Source organism: Hevea brasiliensis, chromosome 12 (assembly GCF_030052815.1).
Source record: "Hevea brasiliensis isolate MT/VB/25A 57/8 chromosome 12, ASM3005281v1, whole genome shotgun sequence".
NCBI lineage: Eukaryota > Viridiplantae > Streptophyta > Magnoliopsida > Malpighiales > Euphorbiaceae > Hevea > Hevea brasiliensis.
In genome coordinates this window covers 23,575,978-23,594,709 of record NC_079504.1, presented here as the reverse complement: position 1 = coordinate 23,594,709, position 18,732 = coordinate 23,575,978, and the positions used below count along the sequence as shown (strand labels likewise).

The window sequence follows — 18,732 nt, the reverse complement described above, 5'->3', positions numbered from 1 at the left end:
AAATGTTTCGTTCCCACTCTGCCCTCCATTTGGTTCCTTGGCAGAGAATTAAAATCTTTAAAGTTCCATCAAGGTCCAAGAATTAGCCTGCAACCTGCAGAAGCTGAAGGATACAAGGATATTTGTGTCGCCAATTGTTGTATTCACTAAAGTAAAGCATAAACAAGCTTTTGAGTTTCAGCAATTTTGTTTCAGCCTGGCCCGCCATAGCCCAGGAGAGGAGATGGTGGTGAAACAATATTAATTGATCAGATTGTGAGTTAACAATTATGCTTATCATCTACCCTGCAAAAGATGGCCATCAACTCAAAAATCCGGGTAGTGTAACTCACATGGTTGCAATTATTAATGCAATGAACTGTATTTCACCGTTTATGCTTCCCATGGAAGGGGGCAAAAAAATAAAAGAACACTGGGGAGAATGTATGATACATAATTATGTCTCCTGCCATTAACAAACTGACTAATGCTCCTGTTACCTTCAGTACAGTGGCCTAATTCATGCTTTGTTTCCACTTTATTAGATTTAATTTTAATACGAGAATTGAGATGCTTAAATTGAGTTTAATTGACTAAATCTGAATGTATAACTAATTAAATTTTTTAGTATAGGCGGTAACTTAAACTTAGATTTCACAGCTTTTAAAACCACTCCAATACACAAATAATTAAATTTTAATGGATGAATACTATTATTAAGAGGGATTGATGGCAAATTTATGTCTCGTGACCTGTTCAAAGAGATATATCAAATTTTATATATTATGGACGAAATATTTATTGGGCTTGGGTCCAAATTTAAATTTAATAGTTGAGAAAATTACTATTTAATTTTTATATTTTACTTTCATTAAATTTTTTAGTCTCTCGTTAGATTTTAATATCAATCAAATTATTATTTAATTTTAATATTTTATTAAAATTAAATAGTTAATTTTTTATATTTTGAAAAATATAATATTTTTTAAAAAATATATTTTTAGATGAAAATAAAAATTTTACTATATATATTTTTTAATTGTAAAAGTGTTTTCATTCACTTTCCTAAGTATCATTTTTTTTTTGTTTTTTCTATTATAAAATAAATTTATTAGATTATCACTTTTATTATTTAGAGGTCTAAGAGAATTGAGTAATTTTTTTAGCATATAGCTCGTATTATTTTTTAATCAAAAAATAAAAATATATCAAAAATAAAGGAGAGACGAATGTGAATGCAAAGAACTAGACACATAGAGAGAATTATAACAATTTAAGTATAAAAAAGTAATTAAAGAGATTAAAAAATTAATAGAATCAAATTATGAGGACTAACTAATATATTTTTTAAAATATACTAACTAATTAATTAATTTTATTAAAATAAAGATACTAAATAGTATTTTAATTGAAAATCTATTAATGGAGTGATTATCAATTTAATGAACTAAAAATAGACAGCTAAATAATGTATTTTTTAAAATATAAAAATTAAGTAATTTTATTTTAAAATTATAAAAAAAATTAGTTAATTGTTTTAAAATTTAGGGATTAAATAGTAAATTTTTATTAAAAATATTTTTTTATTAATATTAATCAGACCGAATTTGGACAGTTTATCAGGCTTGTCCGGTCTGATGATCAATTGTATCGGAATCGAGACAAACTAGAGAGTAGAGAACGTAATGGGCTTTGTCGGTTCAAAAGGCTTTGTTTCTTCATTGGATTGGGAATTCACGCTAGCCGGTTCCAGCTTAAAGACATATGGTAAGCCATCTGTCTTGGATTTCAACCCTTTGGCCCAACTTAAACTTTGACATGCACGTCAATTAAAAAAAAATCCCCAACGCAAGAGGTTAATATATATACATATATATAAAATGATACTTCCATAGATCAACACTAATCTAAGTCTTTCCACACAAAAGCAAATTCTTACTGTTTAATTTTTGCTTTCCACTCCACACTACATAATTAGCAAACTGATTATTTGCCAAAGCCGGCGCTAAAGATATTTGGGTAGGGTAGAGAACTGAATAAAACAGTCATTAAGCATCCTATTCAAAGTAACAAAAAATTAAAATAAAAAAAAAATGACTTATCATCAAGAAAAAAAGAACTCTCCAATTTGTTTAATCCATGGCGCAGCCAGTATGATTCCTTCTTTATTCTTTTTTCTGCTTTTATATGTGATGCTGCTTTCTTTTCGTTCCCATACTAATTTTATCATGTTTACAGTTTTGGTTAATTATCTTATTCAACTGCTGTACAATTTAACTGATTTTTCGAGTAATTCGCGGTTGTTGCCTGGAATTTCTTTCACCCTGGATCCATTCTTGTATATCTTGAAGGATGGAAGATATGTTACACTCTCTGACTTTGCTATGTAAGGGTGATCCTCCACCTCCACCTGAAATCATCACACAATTGTTAACAAATAGAATAACGTTATACTTCGATATTTCGCTTTTTAACTTAGTAGGTCGAGAATTTCCCCAAATGTCAATGCAGCAACAGTTCTTGGAAAACTTAGGGAAGATAAAAAGGCCATAATTAGCGGTTAATTGGCATATTCTTTACAACAGTCTATCCCTTTGATTGTGGTTAATTATGATATTATAAACCTTTGCATTATTACCTACAGGTAAAAAAGTTTCAGAATGGTTTAAAACAGTTTGAAAGTAGTGCATTTGGCTGTTGTGATTGGACTCCCCATAATTATTATATGGTAATGTTATTAGTCTCTAACATGCGTCATTAATAGCAGATATTTTAATCTTTGTAATTTATGCAATTGCATGGGTACAGGTGCTGGCAAACAAACCTTTAGAAAGTTGACAGATGGGTAACGCTTGCAGACTTGCTCCATCAGCTGCAACACTTGCCTATGATTATCTTTGTTACAAAAGAGCACCACTGACATTCCTGTAAAATGTCAATTACACGTTGAACATAAGGGTTGATTTTCCTCTTCAAATTAAAAAGTAAAAAGCTCTCTAAATCCAAAACACAGTAGCAAATGCATAAATTGATAGACTTACCAGGCGAAGTTACAAAGTATCTAAAACGTTCATTGCTGGAAATGAACACCAAATTAGAACCAAATTTCAGGTCCTTGGTGTCTTCACCGCGTTGCTTCTTCAGCTGAATCCTGGCCTCAAACAAGGCCCTGCCCACCTCCTCATCCGCTGGACTTCCTCTTATCAACATCTCATAATCTTGAATTGAAGCTTCCCATCTTTCAAGCTACCACACAAAATACAAGAATGAACCCAAATCAACAAATTGTGGAAAAAAAAAACACCTTAATTAAGACAGTCAAAATTTACCTTGGCATTGCAATAAGCCCTTCTTAGCCTGGCCTTGCTATAGTTAGGCTGCAACCTAAGAGCTGCGGTGCAGTCTTCCACAGCTTTTTCAAATTGGTCAAGCTTGGATCGACAAGCTGCTCGGTTGCATAGTAAAATTGAGTTATTAGGGTCATGTTCTAGTCCTTCACTATATGCGACGCAGGCCTCTGAGAATTTGGATGCCTTGTATAGCAGGTTCCCACTCAATCTTGCAGACGCTACGGCTCTAGCAGTTTTTACTACTGTACTGACCTCCCTGTTGCTTGGATCAAGTTGAGCAGCTAGCTGAGCTGCTGCTGTAGCGTCTTCAAACCTATCAACCAAAAAATGATGATTTTTATCGTAAGCCTGTGATGATTGTAACTAAGCAACAAAGAATTTATGAACAACAAAATAATATCATGAAAATTTCAATTGGGTTTTCTTTTTCTTTTGTCTGTTTTTTAATCTCATAAGGTTCTAGATTGTATCAATCTGCATTTCCACAAGGGCATCTAGTAAAGAAAAAGATAAAAAGGTGAACATTATTCTTTGTCAACGTGTACATGGAAAATTCAAGAATTAAAGCTTTCTAATGATTACTCAAGGGATAGAATTCCACATCTAAAAATATCAATGCATATTTACCATAGATAACAAAATTGTTTTCACCAACCTGCCTGCAGCCATATAAACCTGTGCCCCAATTATTAAGAGATAAGAGGTGCTAGGCAAGCCAACGCACTTAGTGCAAGAGTCAACGCTAAAATTCGGTGCCCTCCTGTAGGCTCTGTAGGCTTCCTCATGTCTGTGCAGTCTCAACAGGGCCTCAGCTTGTGTTGCATATATCTTACAGTGAATAAAAAGCAGCCTGATTAAGCATAAAAATTTAAGTAATTATAAGAAGCATAGGCATAAATATTTATAAAATAGCTAACCTGTGGAGATGAATCAGCACCAGAGGAAATTGCACAATCGGTTTCCTTTACCAAAGTATTCCATTCTTTTAATTTTCGAGCTTGAATGCCCCTGTTCAGGTGCTTTTGCAAGGCCTGAACTTGAGCAATGTCTTCAGGGTCAGCGCAGGAGCCTGATCGTTCGTAGTGATATAATGCTTTCTCCGCTTCTCCTAATCTGCATTATAAAAAATTTAAAAAACACCGAGTTAACTCCAAAATTGATCATTTATTTTCAATAGCATTTATACTTCTCTTCTAGTGAATAAAGTACCTGAAATATAGTGTCGCCAACCGGTGATGTGCTCTTTGATAAGAAGGATCAAGCCTAATAGCTTCTTTGCACTCGGCGACAGCATCTGTAAGACGGCCTAATCCTATCAAAGCAGCACTTCTATTGCTCCGATATGTTGCTTTATTTGAATCAAGAGCAACTGCTCGATCATAAAAAGCCAAGGCCTCTTCAAATCTTCCCTGTTTGTACTTCTCATTTCCCATATTCTTCAGAACTTCAGGATCCATTCTACTTGTTAGGCTTTGACATTGTCGAAACTCGCCGCTGGACTGCCTCATAATGTTGCCCATAACACCATTACCACCCAGTTTGCTATAGCTATTTCTAGTTCTGGGTGTGGAGTTTGCTTCTTGAATATTCCTATGAAGGGAATCCGCAGTCTTTATTGTTTTATTAGGACTGTTATTACCCGTAATATTCCCATTTCCCAGCTGCCTCAAGTTGCCCAAGTCGCCTAATGGCATCACATTGCTCGAAGTAGCTCTAACCAGGGTTTTGCTATCTCTGGACTGTTGATGATTAGTTGTGATGCTCATACTAAGCTCTTTGGAGTCACTTTCGGCGTCCTTCCTTAGCTTTACCCCATTGGTCTGTGACAATTTCATTTGGCTCGAACTCGAAGATGATGTTGAGATTCTTGCAGCATCGGAGGATTTTCTACCCTCATTCTTCTGATGAGAAGTTGAAGCTGTTGGAGCAACCAAACTATGCCTTCTGGCAAGTTTTTGGCCTACTTCTGGCAATGGTTTAGCCGGATTGGAGGTGTCAAGAATGGCAGCTTCAGATTTGCTTCTCTGCCTCTTGGAAATATGGACAGGAGGATGCTTTTCCTTCAATACATTGTTGCTGCTCTCTGCAGGCAGTGAATATGCACATGTTTTCCTTTGCCAGCTCCGGCGAGGAAAAATCCCTCCCATTAGGCCACAACCCAGTTGGTGCTCCATGGGATAATTAACCATTTCTGCCATGTTTTTTTTCCACTCCAAGTCTCTATTGCCTATTGAGATGGAGCTTTATAAAACAGAGCAATGAATTATTTGATCCGAACCCCAAAAAGAAAATTTTAAAGAAAGAATACTATTAGTGTAAGCATGATGCAAGTACAAGTAGAAAAACCAGAATTCAGTGAAAAAAAAGGATTAAAAATTTGCTAACACAAACAATAGAAGGAATGTGAAAGGAAATTGTAAGAGAGAAAGAGAGAGAAAGAATTAATGATCAATGGCTTGAACATGAAGGATTCATTGCCATAGGGCAACCTTACAGAAGGTGTATTGTATATATAAAGTCACAAACTCCTAGAGTGGCTTCCAAGAAACTGAGTTTGTCTCTTTTTGAGCATTGCGATAGAGTCTGGGTGGCTGGACTTAAAAAAAGAGAAAATTTTGCGTCTAAAAAAGGGAACATTCTGTTTATAAAAATACGCATGTACTGTTCTAAAAAAAAATGTACAGTTTCTTTATTGTTAAAAATGGCTTTATGCCATTAACGAAACCTTGATTGTCTCTAAAATTGTGAGTTCTCGAGCTTTAATTGAAACTAATTAAAAAAAAAAAAAAGCCATATGCCACAAGCCTAAAACATACAAAAAGGAGCACTTCATTTGATCATGCAACAGCCTCTTGGTCCTATGCTTGTTCAAAGGAACATTAAGGTTGCTGTATTAATTTCTCAAGAAATTATCATGCCCAATTTTATAGGGAAATTATATAATAGTCCCGGTGTACCACGTCATATAAATGATTTGGTGCACCAGATCAAACAGATAACAACATGTCAACTATAAAAAAGTTAGTCAGAAATTTATCATAAAAATAAAATAATTTTTTATCAAGTAATACTTATGATGTGTCATATTATTATTGGTTAGGTATACCACATTACCTGATGACGTAGTACACCAGGACTATTATATAATTTCTCAATTTTATATTATAAACAAATATGATCTCCTTATTACCATATGACAAGTGGCTTCTATCATAGTCCTCCATTTCTTTAGTGTTATTATTGAACTTCTTTATCACATTTTAGCTCATGCATAAACTGACGTATAATTATTGTCCCATGTTCTTAATCAAGATTTTAATTCCTCTATCTATCAAATATTGATGAAATTATGGGGTTTAGTTAACAGATTTGAAAAGAAATAAATTATATCTTATTATATAATCTAAACCCATAATTCAACCTCTCAACAAACCATCTTTTGCAATATTTTTCACTTCATGTGAAGTTTCTCCACGCATATTGGAAGGAAATTTTCTATTTATTCAATTTGGAGTGCAGATTAGAACCATACAATTCACTTACAACTGAAGCTACTAATCACTTACAGATATGGCCTTTCTAGCTTAGAAAATAAATATGTCTATTGTCTAGCCAGCAGGCTGCAAGTTTAGTGCATCAAAATCCACCAAGTAATTAAACTAATTTGATTTGAAGCCAGGAGAACTCTTTCCACCAAAATATAAAAATCATGGAAAAAAATATATGAGAGTGCCTAATTGGCTTCTCTTTTTTCATAAAAGGAGGAATTGAAAGAGAAAAGAAAATAGTCTTTGCATTATTTGTGGGTAAGTTACATTAGCTGTCCCTTACAATAAGTTATTGGAATTTTCATTTATTTTACACGCTTTGGTGTTGATTTCAGTTTTCATTATCAAGAACTAAAAACAGCTCATGAATTGATGAGGGTCCAATTGGCCAAAAAAAACTCGCTCGTAATAACATCATAGTGGCGTTCCTATCAAGGGAAAGAAAATGACCACAGCAAGCATCACGTCCAATATTTATGCATACATAGCTGTTAACAACTGCGTCTCTTAGAATTACGTAACATAATGAAAACTTTGGTCCATTTTGTGATTCCAATTGTTTTCTTTTTCTATTATATAAACTCTTAAAAAAATTTAATGGTACAGTTTGGTAGACTGTAAGATTTATTGAATTAATTATTATAATTTGTTTGGAAAATCTAATCAATTTGGTGTTCGGAACAAGCTAAATATTTGGCATGGACCACATCACCAGCTATGAGTGCTAGTTTTTCAACCAGATTTTTTTCTGTTTCGCTCTAAATTAATTTTCTTTTGTCTAGCATAATTTGATTCAGTAATTAAAAATATATCACTTATTTAATACGTAATAAGTTTGAGTTTCATTCTCTCAATCACCTTATAAAAAAAAAAATCTCTTCTTTACTTTTCTAGTTCTTTAAATTTTGAATTGTTGGATATTAGATTGAGAGAGTGGAAATTCAAATATAAATACTAATCATAAAAAAAAAATAAATAAACGAGACCATGAGTCCATAACATGCCAATCCCAAAGTCGGTGCCGGCTAATTACCCTCTGCAACTGCAATTGACTTTCTTGCACGTACTATTGGACGGCATAGTAGAATTTGACCATCATTTATATTGTTTACTTACAAAATTTAAGGAGCCAGGTTCAAATTTTACTGGAGTTCACGAGTTAAAAAAAAAAAAGGGTAAAACAGCCATGGACAAAAGAGTTGACAAAATGAAATTATAAATCATCAAAGCCATGGATGCTAGCATTGAATGTCAACCTATAACATATGATACCAATCATGTGATTGAGGATTTTCTTAGAATCAATTAAAAAGGTCAACTAAATCACAAAATCTTAAACATCCAATGATGGGTGTTAGATTTTGCTAGCTGCTTAATTTCTGTTGAAAGACATTAAGCACTTGTTTGGTTCGTCTTGTAAATACAATGAGAATGATAAGAATATATGTATATATATATATATAGAAATTTAATCTTAATTTTGGTTTTTAAATAATAGAATATAATTTTATAATAATTTATCTCATTTTTACTTGTTTAATATAATAAAATTAATAAATTTTAACTTAATAAAAATTTCAAATTAATAAATCTAAATGAATAAATCGATACCATTAATAGATAAAACCATACTATCAAATTATACCTTAGTGTTATTAGAGTCATTTTTAAGACCATTAAATAAAGTCTGATGGAAGCTAAATGTATCAAAACAAATAAATAAAACTATGCATCGTACGTGTCATTCTATTTATTTTGGTGAAATCCACTTAATTCCCATACTTCACTTGCCAACAAAACTAGAAACTTCTCCGATTCCCCCTATTCTGTTTTTAGCTGCTGCCTGGCGACAAAGTCAGAGTCCCGACCATAATTCAGTTTTGGTATCTAAATCTAAATTCGGAAGTGAAATTAATTTGTTGTTTACTTTATTTAATAATTTCTTGGAAAGATCAAAAATAAAATTTTAATTTCTCTTTTTCTTGAAATCATATCAAAATCAAAATCAATGGCTCCATCTTATTATCCAATTTAATTTAATCTAAAAAAAAAAAAAAAAAAAAAAATTAAAAAATCAAATTCAAATCAAATTTGATATTATAAAATATACAAAAAAAATAAAAAAAAATTGCAGAGCCATGCCCCATCAACCCCCACTCTAGTGGTGACCAGATTGTCTGTTTTTGCCATATTTTTTTATTATTTTTAAATTATAAAATTTCATTAGGCAATAATAAAAATATCGTCTTACTTAATCTAGGAAAAATCCCTTTCAATTTGGATATACAATTTAGTTCTTTTGTCCACATAGATGGTAGAGATGTTTGATGTGAATACGATCCAAATTTGTTGCATAAGATCTACAAGAAATTAGGAAATCAAGCGATCCATTTGAATCCAATAAGTTAGTTTATTAAGCTATGTTCTTATTTAACTCTTAATGAGACCATGCATTAAATTATTGCTTAAACTATAAAGATTAACAGAAAAAAAATTCAAAATTATAAAGTGGCCATAAACTTAACTATTAACAACACTTGTACATATGAATTAGAAAGCGAAAGTAAAAGGTGGCTACAATTGCTAATGTTAATTTTAGAAAAATTCGGTAAAATAAAAAAAAATGCATAATTTCCCCATTTTCTTATTATCTTAATAAATTTGTATATATATTAATTTAGTAGGTCGGCCAGAATGTTCATTTTCTTGGAGTTTATATAAATAATTAAAAGAAAAAAAAAAGTATCCAAGTGTAGATCAAAATAAAGGTAAGACAGTAATGGCAACAGTAGGGCATTGCCTATGTAATCATGCGTGGGCAGAGACACCATAAACAAATTAAATCAGAAATATATATAAAAAGATAATGTAAGAAAAATATATATAAAAAGATAATGTAAGAAATATATGAGAACCAGGACCCAACTTTTTGTTGGGAGGCCTTGGAACTTTATTTTCCTGACACGATCTTTCAATCAATATTGAGCCATTTTGGCCAATATAACAAGTTTAATTATGGTTAAATAAAATATTTATATTAAAAATATCTGTAAAATTAATTAAAAAATATATAAATTTATTAAATATGAATCAATTTAATAATTATTAATCTTATTTTCGTACGAGCTCAAAATTTTTATACTTGCAATCAAACATTTCAGCACATCAGATAGTGTATATTAGTACCGCCGGCAGCTACCTCATGGTCGGCAAGAATAGGATAAGCACCATTTGCACTGACAAAGAAAATTTTTTCGTAAAGAGCTAAAAGCCCATATAACGTAAAAATAAAAAAATAAAATAAAATAAAAAGTCTATACACTCTCGATATAGATACGATAGTTTAAATACATTATTATACACACCCAATTCTTCAATAAAATTACATTAATTTCTTTATAAATAAAAGAAAAAAAATACATGACAAAGCATATGCATACATAAAATTAATATATATTAATATTAGATGAAGATAGAGTTATTGTTTTTTAATATTATGATAAAATAGTATCATAAATCCATTTATATATATATAAAATTTAGAAAATTAATAAAAAGAAAAGAAAAATATTCCTTTTGTGGTATCATTTAGAATTCAAATCTTGATTAATAAAATAACAAACAATTAATAAATTCATCTGTCAATTGAATTAATTTTTAGAGTTAATATTCTAACTCTCGATCATTTTGATTATCCTATTAATTATATGTAATATCATTCATGATTTTCTTTTGTCTTTTCTTTTCTTTTCTTTTCTTTTTTTTAATTAAAACTTAGACCATAAGTCATTTTGTAGTCCGAGGAGCATCTCGTGCACGGTGAAAATTGAAAAACATAAAAAAGTGAAAGCAGGATTGGGGTGGAAGGTTGAAACTTGAAAGAATGGAAAGTAGGAAGGACTGCACGTGCATTTCACGAAAAGGAAACATGTGTCACGTGATCAACGACCAATTTGGCTTCAGAAATAAGCATATGTCTCATTGGTTTTTGCTTCCCATTGGGATCAGGCCACCAGCCTCTCAACAAGACATTCTGGCTTATGCTTGCTTCCCTCTATGCACATGAATTCATTATTCATCTTTATTTTCACATTCTTAATCTAGACAATCAAACCACGAATTACAAACTTTCAATAATTAATCGAATAATTAACATTGTCCTTTACATTTCATACACAAAATCTGCTACTATCTGTAGTATGATAATTTCGTTTTATTATTTCGGTTATAATTGAAGCCTGAATTCAACAACTAGCAGTTTTGGAGTCCATTTATTATCTTGTTCATCGAACCAAAAACTTGATCACCTTCTTGATTACAATTTGACATTTCTGCATGAGAGATGAGAATTGTACTGACCCACCCAAAACCTGAAAGAACAAGAAAATCTTTAATTGTTTAACTGTCCAATGCTAACTTCACAACAGTTATAAAGCTCAAATGCTCAATATAAGCAAATTTCACTGCCAATTGGCCTAAGAATGTGCCAACTTCGCAGCCCCATTGTTGGCATAGGCAGCGGATTCATCACATGCAGTGCGAGATATGATTTCTAGACACAGGATTTCAGCACAGAGGATATCCAACCCATTTCATTATGCTTTCCTCTTTATTTTTTTATAAGTGAAAAATATTTTAGTTTGTCTTCAAAGATAGGAACTTTTAGCTATTAAAAAAATATTTATACAATCCCACATTTATCTCTTAATTATATAAACTATTGGCTATCAATTCTTAACCTAGCCTGGAATTTCCATGTTTGATATTTTCAAATTTGGCATACAGGGGAACTTCATATACAAAGGTCACCATTCATCAAGGAACTTAAAAATAAAGAGGAAACCAAACATAACATCAAGAGAACAATTTTAGGGATTAATATACAGGATAAGATGATTTTCAATAAATCTATGACTAACCAATTAATTTTCACTATTATTCATAAATAAAAATGCATTGGATTTAGCCTAAAAATTAGAAGCTGGCTAATGATTTTCATATGCTCTTTGTCAACATGAAATTTCTACAAATCCATCAGTAGCTTGTTCATTTCAAATGGTTCCGCTCTGGTTCCAACTTCCAAACCAGGAGAGAGAAGTAAGAAGTCAGTCTTCTCCTTGAGATAGTAACAAAATTTGATGCTGAAATGCGAAGTTTCTTGTGCTAACGATGAGTTGGGGCAGGCACTGTACTTTTCAGAAACGTTGTGTTGAATGTGTAGTATTAATAAACATTTGCTTCAAGGGCAGGGGAATGAAAGCAGGGCTGATAATCACCAATCAAAAGCAACAAATAAAAAATTAAAAATTGTTGTTCTGAAACCATATCAAGACCTCTAATGCCTGAATCCAGTTGCAGAAACTGAGGCTGCGGTGAACTAGATGAAAAAGCTATCAAAAGTATTTTAATAGATAAGTTACTTTTGAGTGCCTGTTAATCAAATATTTAAAGTAGTTAACAATAATGTTTAAATAATTTTATTAAATATTTAACTACTTAATTTTAAATTAATTTATAAATTAAAAATATATTTTATTAAAATTAAAAATAAGTAATTAAATCAAACACCTTTTGAATTATTTAAGTTTACATTCTCACTTTCAGTTTTTTCGCCCGCGATTGCACAAGTGCTTTCGAGAATGTTTGGGCATAAAACATATGTAATGGGTGGCTTTTTAATTCAACCTGACCTCCCAAAAGTTAACGGAAGGAAGAATTCGACTCGATAGGAAATCAGAACCAAGTTAATTACATACAGCCCTGCATATGTATAGGAAGAGATTACAGGCTTAAAGCTTTCTAGGAAACAAGGAAGCCCAGCAACAGGCCCAGGAAAAACAAGCTCGGAGAAAAAAGGCCCAAGACCCACAACCTGCAAACCTAGAGCTAACACGGGCACAAACTAGATCATACGGCTCCATAAATAAACTCCATTGCCACGATTTAATGGTATTACTCGAGTAACTCGATTATGGTGGGTGGCGTTTGGTCTTGGAAATAAGACTTTGGACTGTCTCTAAGCCCAAACCTATTGCGTCTTTTCTTCGCTGGGCTAAGGGGAGCCCAACTATGCCCATAGATGAACTTTTTATTGTTCTTGTTAAAATAATAATAATAATTTGTATCATTCAATTAACATTAATTTATTTGAATTGATTCGTTAAATTTAAAATTTGACTAAAAATTAAACAATTTTTTAGAAAAATTTAAAATGACTTTTAATCTATGAATTGATAGCAAAAATTGAATTTTTTTTTTTTGTTTTCACAATGATTTGATTGGTAATATCAAAAGCAAGCGTTAAATCCAAGCGGCACCGCCTCGAAATTTTAGTTGGTAAAAAATTCCATCATATTAATATAAGTGGAAAGTATTCTCATTTTCCACGCAAAGCTTTTCGTTCAACCACCACCATACCCTTAAAGCCACACGTTAATTTTTTTTTTTTTTATAAATTTTCTTAATTTTAATTGACTGAAAAAATAAATAAAAAAGCATAAATTCTAATATATATATATATATAATTCGAATGTAAATTATAATAAGATTTAAGTTAGTCTACAAGGAAAACATTGGCTTCTCCTCTGGCTGATGTACAAAGAAAAATATATTAACAATGGGCAGTCACCTGTCAATCAACGTTGTTAAAATGTTCAACATTGAAATTTCAATCTTTATCTGTATTTGAAATTTCAACGTTTGAAATTTCAACGGCTAATTACAAAAATATATTAACATTTTATTAAAAATTTATTATTTAATTTATATATTTTAATAAAATTAATTATTTTTAAAAAATATATTATTTAATTTATATATTTTATTTTCATTAAATTTTTAATTCCTTCATTTAATTTTTCATTTCTCATGTTAATTATATTATTATTTATTTTATCTATTTTTAAAAAATTAATTAATTAATTTTATATGTTAAAAAATATTACTATTTAATTTATATATTTTAATTAATTAATTAATTAATTTTTATATTTAGAAAAATAATAATATTTTTTAAAAATATTTTTGAATAAAAATGAAAATTTTATTATTAGAGGTTAAATTTGAATTTATATTTTTTAAAAATATTTAAGCATTTTTATTCGATTTATTAGACATTATTTTATATTTTCTCTATTGAAAAATAATTTTTTTAAATACTTATATATTTAGGAGAATTGATTAATTTTTTATATATAAAATTTGTATTTTTTTTTATCAAAAAATGAAAAATATAGAGAAAATTAAGGGGAGAAATGATGTGAGTGCAATAGAGAAGAAATATGAGAAAAAAAAATAAAAAAGATACGAGAGAAATAAGAAGAGATAATTAAAATAGTTTAATTATAAAAATAATTATGAAATTAAATAATTAATGAAATTAAATTTATTAAAATAAAGAAATTATATAGCAGTTTAACTTACATTAATAATTAATAAAAAAATGAATTAAAAAATTAAAAAATTTAATAAAAATAAAATATATAAATTAAATAATATAAATTTTAAAAATATAAGAATTAAATAATTAATTTTATTAAAATATAAAAATTAAATAATAATTTTTTTATTTTATTAGATTAAGGTCTGTCATAAAAGGAAAATAATATAAACCGTCGAATATTTTACTTGCGAAACATTGAATCATAATACTGCCTTTGATTTGGATGTATTACTGACATTAATTGAGATAAAACTCCTTTTTTGGTTTATATGGAGAATATTGCAAATAAAAAAAAAAAGTTTTTTCCAATTTGAATTTTGTTGAGGAAAAAAAAAAAAAGGGATTTACAAAGGAATTAAAAACACACAAAGATAATTAGCTTAATTACCGAGCAACTTGAAACCCTTGTTTCCCAACAAGCGGCATAGAATTTTTTTTATTTAAAATTATTTCTTATTTTAAAAAATTAATAAAAAATATAAATTACTTTTTTAATTTTATATTTTATCTTTATTAAATATAATAAGTAATCAATTTTTTTTTTTTATTTGAGCACTAATTCTCATGCCTCTGCTCGTTTAAGAACTACTCGAAGAAGCTTCTTCTTTGGCTGTAATCTTCAAGTCAATTTTTTTTGTAGATTGTGCTGAAGATGCATGGGTGGAAAGTATTGATTCATAGGAATTATAAATCATTTGTATCAGAGTCTTTGATTTTAATTAGTAAATGTTAAAATAATAATTTTTAATTCAATTAAATTAAAAAAAATGAAAATAATTAAATTGAAAAAAAAAAAAGTATATAATTTATGTCATGTGATTTAGGATGGATGTCTGGGTCTATTGCAGGTCTCGAAAAAGCTTTCGACGACTATAATTGTGCCGGTTAGTCTTAAATCAAACCTCTCGTCATAAGAAGTAATGTATAATGGAAGTTTCGAATTTTAAAGGGGATAGTTGGTTTCCTCAAAATCACATTGAAACGGTTTAAGGGCATAAAGTTTTTAAAGATCGACTCAAACAAATAAAAAATAAATCACAGTATAAATAAGAGATGTAATATTTTAATTAGAATAAAATATTAAATTTTATTTTAAAAATTATTACTAAATAATATCAATATAATAACCTATGATTTTATTTATTACTTGCAGCCTAAATTTGTCATTTGACTTCTATAAATTAGAATTAATTATTTTGCAATGCTTCCTTAGTTTATGATTTTTATCTCATTTTGACATTTCATAATCATCAAAAATCAAATTAACGAATGAAATTGAATTACATTATATTAATTAAATTCAATTTTATTTATATTTTAATTATTTTGTTTTTTCAGTTTGAAATCAGAGAGACTGTTTGCATAGTACCTGAAGGAGGAGGATATATATAAATTTTTGATGGATAGACCAATGTATCATAGATGTGAAAGGCAGCAGTCAGATTGATACAACTATATATATATATATATATATATATATAGAATACGTTTCGTGTAGGTATAGAAGACGTGAAGAGAATTGAATTATCTTTAGGGCCATAGGATTTGGATATGTAGGCAGGCGGAAGCAGCCAATACCCATAATACAGAATAAAATAACACGTATTTTGATAAAGACGTTTTGCTCTCTCATCACATAATCCTAATATTTATTAATTATTAGATTAACAACACTAATTGATTAATACACCTACCATGTGTGAAGCATAGCATAAAAGAAATTAAACTGTTAATTACTTTATTATTATTATTATTATTATTTTTTAATTTGGATTGTTGCAGCTAACTTGGTTTGTGGGTGAACCGACCTATCTATCCAAATTCCAAATTATTATGCACACTCAATTTGGTCCTTAAAAGTTGGTCCCTTTTTTAAAAAAGAATGAAATTAATCAAAACTAAGCATCAGTCAACTAACAAAAGCAAATTAATGTTCAGTGGTATCAAAGATTATGTGAAGATTAAAGCATTTCTTTCTTCATCTTAAATCAAAGAATCAAACCAAAAAATTCGTATTCTTTTTACATGTTTTATTTAATTTATTTGAATATATGTGTGTATGTATTCAAATAGTAAAAGATTCTCTCGTGTTGCTCAATTATAACTTGGATTTTGCTTCCTTGTTTCTGAGCTCTGACTTGGTCAAAGGCTGGGGTTTGGTTTTAGATTTGCTGATATCTCATCATCATGCCACGCCTAGCTATGCTATATCCATTAAATTTGATATGGCTGCTAAATGCATTATGCATATCCACTTTCATACACTATTTAAAATTGTTTTATTATATTATTAATGTTTTTAATATAATTGACTTCGATTGTGATTTAAAATTGACAACTCAAGTCTTTAAAGTGACTTCAGTATTTAAAGGACTAGTAAAAGGAAGTTAACCAAAGGAGCAACTATGTCACTGAGTTCATTTTCCTCCTCTGGTAGATATGAAAGTCCATAAACTTGATGGTTTCTAAGACTCAATACCTTACACACAAAGAGGTTATAGCTTGTGCTTTAAATTACTTGGAGGATTTTCAATTGTCCCAATAAACACAAATGATATGAGATAGTACTTGTCAAATAGGTAATCTTCTTGCGTTTCTTCGCATCATAAAGTCACAAGGTTCAACTTCGATGGAGCCCTTTGTAAGAGGAAAAATCTTGCAGCCATAGCAACAATTGGTGCTAATTCTCAAGGGCATCCCGTTATTTGGCACGGTCATCGCTTTACAGCTACAACAAACTCTCTCATTTTAGAGGCCTTTACTTGCAGGGAAGCAGTACTCCTAGCCATTTTTCAAAAGGTGACTTTTGACATAGATTACAGTTATTCAAGCTATTCACGGCTTATAAAGAAACACTAGTAATTCAGGAAATATTAATGGCGTAATTCAGCTTGCAAATCAATTAGGACAAGTAGATTTTCAATATGCTAGGAGAACCTTTAGCGGCTAAAGTCCTCCATAAGGACTCCTTCCTTTGTAGTCCTATGTCTCAAGAAAACTTTATAATGACCTCTTTAAAAGAACTCTATCCTTCGGAATATATGTATACATGCACATGAATGCATTACAATAAATGTTAGAATTAGCAATAAAAATTTTATTACAACATAAATTTTACTACTATAAAACTAATATACAATAGCAACACGAATAATTTTGCTAATGGTATATAGAAAAGAGATGGTGATAGTTATTGTTACCATTGATAATTTTTTTTTAAGTAATAATTATTACTGCTAATAACCCTTTTTTTTGTGTAGCAATACAATTTTGTTGTTTAATACCTCTGGCCACAATTTTGTAGTAGCAACATATACGTACAACAATTTATACATTGCTATTATACACTTAGTACAGCAAATTTTATACTTTTGGTAGTAAAAGTTTTTACTACTAAATCTAACATTTCTTTGTAGTATTATATATATTTTTTTAACTCATTAAATAGTTAAGTTATTATTTTTTTTATAACAAATTATAACAAATTCAACATAAATTGGCAAATGACTAAACACATACTTTTTATAAACACGGACATATTAAAAATATAGAAATATCTAAATTATGATCTCTTTTATCCTCTCTTCACGTATTCCTCTCACTCTCTATCGCTTCCCCTACTACCTCTTCCCACTACTGCCATCACCTTTGACCATCATCTCTCTTTTAACCTTTTCAGTCATCGATGCCCAATCTTTTTTCTCAATTTTCTCATTATTCCACCATGCAATCCCAATGTGATTCATTCTCTTCTGGTTCACCCATTTTCCTCTCTATTTTCTCTTTCTCTTCCTCCTCTAGCTTTGGTTTCCCTTGTGTAGTGTTGTAATTAACGCAAGAGGCTGATTTCATAAAGTTATGGGCGAATGAACATATTTAATGACCACAACTGAATTGGGCCCCCTACAACATCTTGCAAATTTGTGAGGGGAGTAATCCTAGTTGTAGTCATGTAGAGGAAGGGTGACACAGGGTGGGTTAACCTAAGACCAAACACGAGGGGCAGGAATGAACCTTCCCACATTAGAAAAGGAGGAAAAGTGAAAGGTGCTTATAAGAGAAAGGACTCATTACTTTACATAGAGCGCTTTTAGGCCTCAAAGAAGAGACTCGAGGGACAAATCCATGAGCCAAGTGAGCCAAAGCGGACAATGCTATCAAGTTGAGTTGGGCTGTGATAATTATGGTATCAGACTAGACTCACTCAATACGGTGTGGTTTAAGGATGAACTAGGTGGAAGCTGGTGGACCTACAACATCTCATTAATTTGTGAATGGAGTAGTCCCAACTACACTCGTGTAGAGAAAGGGCAATGCAGCACGGGTTAACCCAAGACCAAACATTGAAAGGGGAGGGGGGTAGGAATGAACCGTCTCACATCAGAAAGGAAGGAAAAGTGAAAGTTGTTTATAA

The 18,732-nt window shown here is 30.3% G+C and overlaps 1 protein-coding gene across 1 annotated transcript; it reads right to left on the bottom strand.

The window, feature by feature from the left end:
- Positions 1 to 1,843: 1,843 nt before the first annotated feature.
- On the bottom strand, positions 1,844 to 5,853 carry LOC110633760 (TPR repeat-containing thioredoxin TTL1). Its single transcript, XM_021782500.2, has 7 exons — positions 4,539 to 5,853; positions 4,247 to 4,442; positions 3,985 to 4,157; positions 3,309 to 3,642; positions 3,021 to 3,225; positions 2,804 to 2,904; positions 1,844 to 2,389 (listed from the first exon to the last, which is right to left on the bottom strand). The coding sequence occupies exons 1-7, from the start codon at positions 5,525 to 5,527 to the stop codon at positions 2,237 to 2,239; spliced, it is 2,151 nt and encodes a 716-aa protein (XP_021638192.2). The 5' UTR covers positions 5,528 to 5,853; the 3' UTR covers positions 1,844 to 2,236.
- Positions 5,854 to 18,732: the final 12,879 nt, after the last annotated feature.